The 11,512-nt window shown below is 47.5% G+C and overlaps 1 protein-coding gene across 1 annotated transcript in view; it reads left to right on the forward strand.

Annotated features, from left to right (window-relative positions):
* Positions 1-11,512, forward strand: part of TNFRSF13B (tumor necrosis factor receptor superfamily member 13B) — a 42,738-nt gene that overhangs the window by 2,520 nt on the left and 28,706 nt on the right. Inside the window, exons 2-3 of the mRNA XM_015423228.1 lie at positions 65-132; positions 4,919-5,076. Coding sequence (XP_015278714.1) covers positions 65-132; positions 4,919-5,076 — 226 coding nt within the window. The remainder of the gene's footprint in view (positions 1-64; positions 133-4,918; positions 5,077-11,512) is intronic.

Here is an 11,512-nt window from a genome sequence, read left to right on the forward strand (position 1 = left end):
CCGGGAATGGGTGGAAGAAGGGGATATTCGGGCCCCTTATCACGTTCGTGCATTCCACAAGCAGTTCCCGGACAAACCGGGAGGCCTCCCGGGGAAACCGGGAGATCGCCCGCCGGGGCCGGGAGGTGGGGGGTAAGTTGTATTTTCAGGTGGGCAGTATGTCAGCGAGCTGCCATTTCCTTGGGACAAGTCTCGTCCCTTTTCTCGTACCCACCCCCTCCCTCCCTCCTGTAGTTGTTATCCTTTACATGTAGGGCATCTGTAACTGCCAAGGTTCTCCAGCTGGTGTGATGTGGTGTTGTGTCTTGACGCTCTGGCTTGTTTAGATTTCCCGTGTGAACTCAACGAGTGTTTATGGAACTGGCCGTTGCTGTTCTCAGGCCGCTTCGCGCCTTTTCTAATCTGTAACCTAAAGAGGGAAATGAGCTCATTGGTTTAAACCTTGTTTGAAGTTACTTTAATACACCTTCCCTGGGCATTGTAGTTATTCCTAACAATCTCTGTATGTTCGTGATCAACCATGCTTTGGAAATAAATCTTGCTTCATTTTGAACGTGGATCTATTCTCCTGATTTGGGATCTAACACTTTTGTGGATTCCCCCAGTAAATCCATTGCTTTCGCTCCTAGGAATCAATTCCTTTTGTTTGTATTTTGAGTAAAAAGTAATATCGTTAATTAGGTTTCCCTGTGTCCTTTATAAAGTTTATATCTCTGGTACCTGGCATTACATTTTATGGTCCGGCCTGACAAAGTAACTTTTGTGTCAGATCTGGCCCTCGTAACAAACAAATTTGACCCCTCTACTCTGGAATGCTTGCTTAAAAAAAAAGAAGAAACTTCTACTGTGTTTGCTACCCCTCCCAATTTAGTGTCATCTGCAAATTTAATGAGCATTCCCCCTATTCCTTCATCCAAATCATTTATAAAGATGTTGAATAAAACAGGTCCCAGGACAGATCCTTGAGGCACTCCACTTGTCACTCCTCTCCAGGTGGATGAGGAACCATTCACAAGCACTCTTTGGGTGTGATCTGTCAACCTTAGGATCCAAACCACATTATACCAACTTGTCAACAAGAACATTATGTGGAACCTTATCAAAAGCCATACTGAAATCAAGATAAACTATGTCTATAGCATTCCCCGGCTCCAACAAAGTAGTAACTCTCTCAAAAAAGGAGATAAGGTTAGTCTGACATGACTTGTTCTTGAGGAACATGAGCTGGCTCTTAGTAATTACAGCCATCCGTTCTAAACGCTCAAGGACTGACTGACTGATGATTTGTTCTAAAACTTTTCCAGGTATAGATGAAGAGTCACAATGAGTTGGACTCGACTGTGTGACTGGACAACAACAAAATAGGTGTCAAGCTGATGGGTCAGTAGGTATCTGGACCCTCCTTTCCCCCCTTCTTGAAGATGGGGACACCATTTGCCCGCCTCTAGTCTTCTGGCACATCACCTGTTCTCCCAGAATTCTCAAAAAAAATGGTCAGAGTTTCCAAAATTACATCAGGAAGTTCCTTTAGTACCCTCGGATGCAATTCATAGGGATGCCAGCCTCCAGGTGGGACCTGGGGATCCCTTGGAATTACAGCCCATCTCCAGACTACAGAGACCAGTTGACCTGGAGCAAATGGATGCTTTTGAGGGTGGACTCCAGGGCATTGTGCTCCACTGCGGGGGTCCCTGTTCTCCTCAGACTTGATCTCCAAATCTCCAGGACTTTCTTCATCTGGATCTGGCACCCCCACCAGTAACTGGGGGGACACGGCAACCCTGGCAATTCATCTGGCCCTGGGGGCTTAATTTCATTTAAATAAACCAGATGTTTACATACCACTCCTGTGCCGATCCTGGGTTGCAATTCCCTTCCCTCATCAGGTGTTCTCTTTTTGCCAAGCTGAGCACCGTTTCCGCCACAAGAGAAGACTGGGGCAAAGCTGGAATTGAGGAGTTCTGCCCTTTCTTCATCACCTGCTAAAATTTCACTTTCCCCTCCTCACAATGGGCCTACCAGCTCCATGTTCTTTCTCTTGCTCCAAACATAAGCAAAGAACTCCTTTTTGTTGCACTTAGCTCTCTCGCTACATTAAGCTCATACTGAGCTTTAGCTTTTCTAACACTCTCCCTGCAAGCACTGGCTATTTTTTAATATTCATCCTTGGTTACATGGCCCTCCTTTCATTTCCTAAATGAGTCTTTTAACATTCTCAGATCTTTAGAAAGCTGTTTATGGAACCACCCTGGCTTCCTTAGGTTCTTCCCGTTTTTCCTTCTCATTGGAATCGCCTGCGATTGTGCCTTCAGTATCTCACTTTTAAGAAACCCCCACCGCTCTGGAACTCCCTTCTCCTTTCGTATTTCTTTTTTTTTTTGGCCCCCCGGAGGGGATTTTTTATTGCATTTTTTAATTATACTACAAACTACAACGAAAGTAGAAGTAGAGAAAGGGGACTACATTTAAGGAGAAAGAAAAGAATAACCACTATTAACTAAAAACCCAAGAGAGGAGATCATTACAACTGCTTTAGTAAAAAGCTTTTCTTAAAATGCTAGTATCTTTTGAACTTAGTCATGCTAAAATATCTTTTAAGTCTTATTTAACTATTAGAGAAAAACCAGCATCTCATTATTAAAAACTATACTTTCAAAGGCACAAATCAGAGTCCTTCAGCCTTCATTTTTTCTTATCCTGTCTTTTCCTCAGTTTGTATGGACTTTTAGGGGCAGCCGCCCCTTTTTTAGAAAGAGAGTCCTCCCCGGAAGACCCTGAGTCCAACTTGCCACTGGACTTGCTGTCCTTCTCCTCTTTATCCGCCTCCTCTGGCTCACCCATCTGGATTCTCAAAAACTGCCGTGCTTTGGAAACAGAGTCAATCTTTTCTTTTTTGTCCTGAAGTTTGAAGGTTATGCCCTCCGGAGTTAACCACCTGTACACGATTGCATTTGTTTGAAGGAAAAGAATTAACTCTTTATATTTCTTTCTCTGTCGTCTTATTTCAAATGGGATGTCTTTCAAAATTCTAATAGTATTGTCCCCAATTATCAAAGGTGACCCTGCAGTCGCTCTCAGGATAGAATCCCTCACGTGCCTCTTCGAAAATCTGATTATTATTTCCCCAGGCAGATTATTCTTCTTTATGTATACAGAATAGGACCTGTAGGCCACATCCATCTGGCTCATAAGGTATTCCGCCTTGAAATCTGTCACTGGGGCCAATGCTTCGCTTATTATTTGCTTCAGATTTTCACCTTTGGATTCTGGGACACCTTGGAATCAGAGGACCAGGTTTGCCTTCTCCATTTGCAGCTGCAAAAGTTGTTCTTTTGTAGAAATTTGCTTCTTTTCCAATTTTTGCACCTTTTTCTTCACCTTTTGAGTACTGGCGTCAACTTCTTTCACTTTCTCAGCTGTTTGCTCCATAATCTTAAGAGTCTCATTCAATTGTAGCTGCTGAGTAGTGATGCTTTGGTTCATCGTTGACAACTGTTCCTTGAGATTTGTCATCTGGTCCAGCAGGGGGCGCAGGGATTCTGCCAACGTTTTAGCCAGCTCGGTGGTTCCTTCTGGGTGAGGGCTCTCAACTACTTTCGCTTTTGAAATCTTTTCTTTCTCTGTCCTCTTCCCCGCCATCTTTACTCTCCGAAAGTTTGTTAGTCTCTGAATATGTGCTCATACACTCATCTGCGCCTTAGTAAGTCTTTCCCAATAGATTTCAACACTTTTACTTCCGCTCCCCCCTCGGTTTTCACTTTTTATTTCATGCGCATGGGAGGGGCCCCTCCCTCGCTTGCTTTACTCTCTAGTCTGTGGGGTGGGAGCTTTCTTTTTAGCTTGTCAATTGCGCTCTATTCCAACTCACAATTCATGGTCGCTCTTTTGACCTTGCTGTAGCTCCATTTAAACCGCTCAATCTCCAGTGCTTGTCCCGGTCAGTGTCACTAGTTCCATACGGACACACAGCAGGAGGACCATCAGGACGGAGAAGCGCCTCAATTCCCCAGCATCGCGCTGGCGAAGAAGCCACCTCTCAAAAGTTCCATGGCTAGGAGCCTTTCAACCAGGCTCCGGGGGAGTAACGAGACGTCGCCCCCCCCTTTCTGCTGGTGTGCAGATTTCATCCCCGGGAGGTCCGGGAGATGAGTCTGCTCAGCATGTCACCATAAACCAGCCTCCTTTTGTATTTCTGACCATGGGATTCTAACTAGCATAACTTTAAGTTTGTTAAAATGAGCTTTTCTAAAGTACAGCCTACATATCTTACATACAGCTTTTCCTTTCCCCAAGACCTTAAATCCCCAAATTACATGTTCACTGCTATCTATGACTTTCACCTCATCAACCAGTTCTTGGTAATGACTTTCACCATTAGCAAACTAATTTATGCCATAGCCAAATCGCTCACTCACAACGTTAATGCCAGTCGCTCACCAAGTAGATTTTTTTCCTCACAAGACTCCACAGCTTAGAGGGGGCACTAGTTGCTGCCTATGTCCCCCCTCCCTGCACACCTTTAGTGTTCTTTTAGCTGTGAATTGGAAGTAAGTTAGAGAACAGTCTTTAAGCAGGTCTATTCAGAATCCTACTCAGGTCTATTGAATGGGGTTTACTCCCAGGAAAACACTTGCAGGATTTCACTGCCTAAGGAGGTTCTTATTTATTAAAGGAAGGTGTTCCTTATCAGGGGGTAAAAACCCCTCAAGGCTGTTTACACAGAAGCAAGTCCGACTGATTCCGTCACTTTCCAGATAAATGGGTTTGAATCAGAGCACGCCTCTTGGTCTAACCGCCCATGCTTATGTCTGTGCATTTCTTTGCCTGGTTTGCACCACATCACCAAATGCCCTGGGCCCCACTGAAACCGCTCGACACACCTTGTTTTTTTCCATTTCTGTGTTCTCATGAATGTTAGGCAGGTGCGCTCTCAATGATCTGGTGGTTCTGTACGCTGCAGCCGAGTTGCATTTTCCACAGCGGGTGCAAAGGAGCTCGGGAGTTGCTATTTACAGCCTGGGGGAACGTCCATATGTAGATGGTTCTCTGCAGGTCGTCCTGACCTGGACGGCTCAGGTTAGCCCAATCTTGTCAGATCTCAGAAGCTAAGCAGGGCTGGCCCTCGTTGGTCCTTGGATGGGAGTCCACCAAGGGAGTCCCGGGTGGCGGTGCAGAGGCAGGCAAAGGCAAAGCACTTCTGTTTGTCGCTTGCCTTGCAAACCCTCCGGGGTCAGCTGCGGGTTGTTGGCATTTTCCACCACCACCTGCAAGTTTCCCCCATGAAATTTAGATTTTAGACTGTAAATTGCAGTTTGAAAGTGGGAAGTGCCATCAAGTCACAGCTGACTTCTGGTGACCCCGCAAGGTGTTCAAGGCAGGAGACGTTCAGAGGTGGTTCTCCATGGCCTGCCTCTGGCCTCCTGGCCCTGGTATTCATTGGCGGTCACCCATCCAAGTACTAGCCAGGGATGACCCTATTTGCCTTCCGAGTTCTGATGGGATTGGGCTAGCCTGGGCTATTCGGGTGAAGGCAAGTTGCAGTCAATGCTCCCTCTAAGCTGTGGAGTCTTGTGAGCAAAACCTCTACTTTGTGAGTTATTGGCATTAAAGTTGTGAGCGAGTGATTTGGCTGCTGCATAAGTTAGTTTGCTCTGGAGCAATGCTCCCTCTAAGCTGTGGAGTCTTGTGAGCAAAAATTCTACTTTGTGAGCTCCTGGCATTAAAGTTGTGAGCGAGCGATTTGGCTATGGCATAAATAAGTTTGGTCTGCAGCCATCCTTCCTGAGTGAAGACAAAAATGTGTGAGCTGGAGGCTAAAAAAATGTGAGCTAGCTCATACTAACTCAGCTTAGAGGGGAACACTGGTTGCAATTACAACCAAAGTCACCATTTGCTGTGGTTTTCTAGGGATGCAAAAGAAGAAAGACGCTGATACTAATACACAAAAAACTGAGTAATACTCCCAAAGCAAAGTATAATCACATATAAACAATGTCTAAAGTAGAAAAGTAATCTTTTGAGGTATCAAACAATGTCAACAAGTAGAAAAGATCTCTCTTGAGGTGAAGATGTATGAAGAAAAATAAACGAAGGATCCGGATATTGAGAACTCTGTTTCGAAGAACTTCTTCAGTAACTGAAACAATATATCTTCAAAAGATCAGTTATATGCCCTCTTGTGAGTTGCAGCAAACAATATCTCATTAGCAGGCAGTTGTTTACAGCACATCTCTAGAAAGGCTTTTACCAAAGCTTTGCATCACCCTTCTTTCCATTGTTACTGCCTCAGTAGTGGTTTTCTAGGGAGGCGTGTATGAATTCAGAACAAGGATCCTGCATTGTGCAGGGGGTTGGACTAGATGACCCTGGAGGTCCCTTCCAATTCTATGATCCGTAAAAGGGGAGGAACACTTCTGGCTGAGTTTACCAACAAACAATAACATTTTAAAGCAATGCTTAGTCCTCACGTCTGCATGGATTTGCACAATCCACGCTCAAAGGGCAGAAGAACTGCAGTCGATCAGCCCATCAGCCTCCACCCCTAGATGCTTAGAAGTTTTTAAGCCCCACAAAACTGGAAGTAACCTGGTAATTTGAACACAGTGGGAGATATCAATGATTCCCCAATTGTGGGACTAAAGCATGCTAGTGTATTGAGAAACAAACACATCCATTTAAAGCCCAGGCTCCCTGCCAAAGGAGGCTGCCTGTTGCATCTATGACTTTGTCTCTTTCAAGTCAGCCTCTGCAGAGGAAAGGGTTGTTCAGCCACATCCCTGTGCTTGGTGCAACTGGATTACCCAGTCACTGCTGACACAGCTGCACAACACAAGGACTTGGCCTCTGAAAGGGGCTGCCTGTTGTGCCTCTGCATGAGTCGTGGATCTTTCCTGTGTAGAAAGCTGGCCTCTGACACTCTGCCTGACACCCTGGAGACTCGTTGCCAGTTAAAGTTCACAGTTCTGACCTTGTTCGGCTAAGGGTCTGACTCAGAGGAAGGCAGTGCGATTCTTGGCCTGCCATTGACTAATACTATCCTATTGTGTTAAGATACGAGCATGGAAAGTTATACAGCACCATAAGACCATCTGTTCATCCAGCTCAGCACTGCTTCCACTGCAGCAGCCTCGGCACAGAGCAAAAAGACCCTTCCAAGTATCTGCCACCTTCAGGCCGTTTCACTGAAGTTGCCACTTTGTTCCCAGACAGCTTCTGGTGTGTACCAGGCACTGCACATTGGTCACATGACACACGGAGCTACCTCATTCTGGATCAGACCACTCATCCATTGAGGTCATTATTGTCTACTCAGACTGACAGTGGCTCTCCAGGGTCCCAGGCAGAGGTCTTTCCCATCACTTCCTACCTGGTACTTTTAACTAGAGATGCCGGGGATCGAACCTGGGGCCCTCTGCATGCCAAGCAGGTGCTCTACCACTGAGGCACAGCCCCTCTTTACAGCTCTCCAGGGTCTTGGGTGGAGGTCTTTCTCATCACCTCCTGCCTGGTCCTTTTAACTGGAGATGCCAGGGATCGGACCTGGGGCCTTCTGCATGCCAAGCAGGTGCTCTGCCACTGAGCCACAGCCCCTCTTTACAGCTCTCCAGGGTCTCGGGTGGAGGTCTTTCTCATCACCTCCTGCCTAGTCCTTTTAACTGGGGATGCCAGGGGTTGAACGTGGGACCTTCTGCATGCCAAGTGGATGTTCTACCACTGTGCCATGGCCCCTCGTCAGTGCTTAATCTGTCAGTGCCTAACCTGTCAGAGCCTGGGAAGATGAGGAGGTCGACTTTGAAGGCTGAGTTGAGGTTCTGGCCCGAGCTTCTCAGTTCCTCTCTGATGCCCAGAAGGGGAGTGAAGTGCAAATCAACAGCTTCTTCCTTTTTTAAACTGACACCGGCTTCCCCCACCATTCCTGTCTCTGAGGGCGGTGGAGGGGACAGGGGGAAATGCACCCACCCACCCACCAGTGTGTTGTTCCGCTCATTCAGAAAAAGCCAAAGCCAGTGATGACGCACAACAGTTGATTCTACAGGAGCGCATCAAAAAGTGTGGTGTTGGGCACTGAATCCGATTTCCTGAGAATGTGAGCTTTGGTTTTGAGCCCAAGAATCAAGTTTCTACTGTTCGGGGGCAGTTGCAGAGAGTTGTGGGCTTTCAGATCAAGGAGGTCCAGAACAGACACACACACACCCCGCTATCATCACAGCTCTCTTTCGCAGCTCCCTTTCTTTCCATCTCCCCCCTGATTCTTGCTTCACTAGAGGACCACTTACCCATTTCTCGAAGGGCAGTGTGCCCAGGGAGGCCGCGTAACACGGCACACTTCTGCTTGCGTTTCTTCTCACCACAAAGTCCATGCGTTCTGAGGAGATGGGAGAAGTGCGGACAGCGGAGCTCTGGCCATCCCCTCCTGAGGCTGACCCTGAGGCTTACTTGGGAAAAAAGAGCAAGGCCTAGAATCATAGAATTGGAACGGGATCTCCAGAGTCATCTAGCCCAACCCCCTGCACAATGCAGGAAATTCACAAATCCCTCCCCCCACCCCCCCCCAGTGACGTCTGTTCCATGCCCAGAAGATGGCAAGAAAACCTTCGCGATCTCCAGCCACATTGGCCTGGATGTGGGTTTAATCCCTCAGACAGGATGTTCACATCCCTGTGACCCAGCGGTTCTTGATTTTTAACCTGTTACTCCCGACCAAGCATTCGACGTAATAACTGAATTCTCCACCTCCAGTTAAAAGGTTGGACACAGTAAACGTATCTCCTGAAATGCTTCTTTTAAATTATATTGAATACTGTCCCTATGAAATCCTGGACCCATGCTCTTTATATTACTGCCATGGGAATAGAATTCGCAAAGGTCTGGAAAAGAAACCTCCAACATGCAGAGAATTGATCGAGAATTTGAAATCTTTTTTATTTATGTTTTAAATTATCTGCATTGTTGAAAAATAGAGATGTATCCTGGATTGACATAAAAACGGGTGTTATTAAGCGGATGGAACGATTCTCATAAAGATTGTTATAAAGACACTAACGAATCTGTGTGTAAAATTAAAATAAACAGTTTTTAAAAAGTTTGGATGTAAGCGCAGTGCTCCAAACAAGGTGAATGTATTTACAGGGGGATTTTTTAATTAACACAACATATGATTGCCCAGATCTCAGTCAAATCCAGATAGGCAGCTGTGTTACATCTTTAGCAGCAGAATTAGAACCGGTAGCACTGTAGAGACAACCGCGATTTATTGCAGAAGAAGCTTTTGAGAGCCAAGTCTCACTTGATCAGATGCCTCAAGGTAAACTTCCAATTATACCATTGTGCCCTGATGGCTGTCAGCTAGCGATGCCAGCCTCCAGGTGGGACCTGGGGATTCCCCCGGAATTACAGCTCATCTCCGGTCAGTTCTCCCGGAGAAAATGGCTGCTTTGGAGGGTGGACTCTGTGGCATTGCGCCCCGCTGAGGTCCTTGTCCTCCTCAGGCTCCATTCCCAAATCTCCAGGAGTTCCTCAACCTGGAACTGGCAACCCCCCCACCTCCCTCTGGTGCCCAGGGTGTGTGTATGTGGCAACCTTACTATCAGCTGACCCCCTCATGTTGGGAGTCTCGTCTCCTGGATGTCAGTTTTTTAAGGGCCTGAGGGGGAGAAATCGGGGATTTGGAATTTTATCTTTAGGTCTGGGTGAGCAGTATAAGGCTGTGGTCACGCGGTCCTTTTGATCGGGTTTCACTGCTGTTCCCTCTCACAGTTAAAACTGCTGGTCAGACGGCTGCATCCGTTTCCCGCACTGAAGTGGGCTCACCCACGGAATCCTCCCAGTTCCCTAGCAAGTTTTCCTACACCTGGAAAATCAAGTACTTTCCGGATATGATATCTGTGCTTTGAATCCATGATTTCACTGATCTGGACGGCCATTTCTCACAATGATCGCCATTAGGTCAGCTGAATGTCCTTCTCACAATTTTTAAAACAAGCTTCTGTTGTGCGCATGAGCAATCCTGCGCTGAATAAATTCAATGTATAAACGTTCAAGTGCACATATAGACTCCAGCGCTCAGATGTACATCACCAGTTAATTTTGTTTGCTGTTTTTTGGGGGGGTCCTGCAAGAACAAGGGAGTATGGCGAGTCCCAGTCGGTGATTCGGCCATGTGTATATGCGCATGTGCTGAACGGTGCCCGGAGCCTCGTTGCACGATGCAGGCGGTTCAGGGAGGGATGTGTGGTCATCCCAACCTGAAAAAAATATTCCCGATCAAATCTATAGTGGGAACAAATCGGGATCAGCTTGCCGTGTAACCACAGCTTGAGACAACTCTCCACTCTCCACTGCCTGCTTGTCAGAAGCTGCGGCAAGTGAGAAGAAAGGGGTTCCCCTATCTATGCCCACAAATGTGTAATGCCCCACAGGATTTGGAGACTGTCCCTTGGGGAGTTGTCCAGCCCCAAGTTAGGATTTATTTGTCCACCTACCTGACCCAGGGGTAGGTCTCAGCAGACTCTGAAATGTATCGACTTTTCAGGTGCTGATCTGGGACATTTAACAGAACATTGTTTTAACGGCTGGACTGTTTTTGAGGAAAACCGGTCAATCCCAATGCCTCTCCCTTCCCCAGGTCCTTCCAGCCCTGGATGCTAGCCCGGCCTCCTCAGATCCCAGAAGCCCTGGCAAGCCACCTCTGAACATCTCTTGCCTTGAAAAACCCCGTTAGGGGTTGCCATAAGCCGGCTGTGATTTAACTGCCCAAAAAAGGTCCTTCCAAGCTGTCCTCTACCACAGAGAGAGAGAGACCAGTTCCTGTAAGTTTGGAATCTGATTCATACAGCGTCTGTTGCCGTCAACACAGCTTCTTTGGGCCGGACTGGTTGAGTGGGTAAACGTCAGCCCCAGGAGTTTCCAGCCCCCTCAGGGGGCTCCGCAGTACTCAGGGGATTTCGGTTGACAATTTTAGACCAGCAGGTTCCCTGACACACTTGAACGCCTTCCTCAATTGAGTCAGAAAACCAGCAAGGTTTCTCATCAAAATGGTCTGGGGTGAGGCAGAAATGCTTTTGGCCCTGTGAACACCACAGCACATGATGCACTGCTAGGGTTGCCAGCCTCCAGGTGGGGCCTGGAGACCTCCCGCTCTAACAACTGATCTACGGCTGACAGAGATCAGCTCCCCTGGAGAAAAGGGCTGCTTTGAAGGGTGGACTCCGTGGCATTGTGCCCTGCTGAGGCCCCTCCCATCCTCAAACCCTGCCCTCTTATGGACCCGCCCCCAAAGTCTCCAGGTATTTCCTAACCCAGACCTGGCAACCCTACTATAGGCCCAGGATTAGGGTTGCCAAGTTGAATCTTCTTACCGGCGGGGGATCGTCGCCGGGCTCCGGGAGCTCTCCTCTGATGCGCGCGCCGCCAGCACGTCCCAGAAGTGACGCGCGACGTCGATCACATTGGGGGCATGGCCCCGATCGTCGGAGGGAAAACCATAGAGTTTTCCCTCCGACGATCGGGGCCA

The sequence above is a fragment of the Gekko japonicus genome, unplaced genomic scaffold (genome assembly GCF_001447785.1).
Source record: "Gekko japonicus isolate JY-2015 unplaced genomic scaffold, Gekko_japonicus_V1.1 scaffold869, whole genome shotgun sequence".
NCBI classification, from domain to species: domain Eukaryota; kingdom Metazoa; phylum Chordata; class Lepidosauria; order Squamata; family Gekkonidae; genus Gekko; species Gekko japonicus.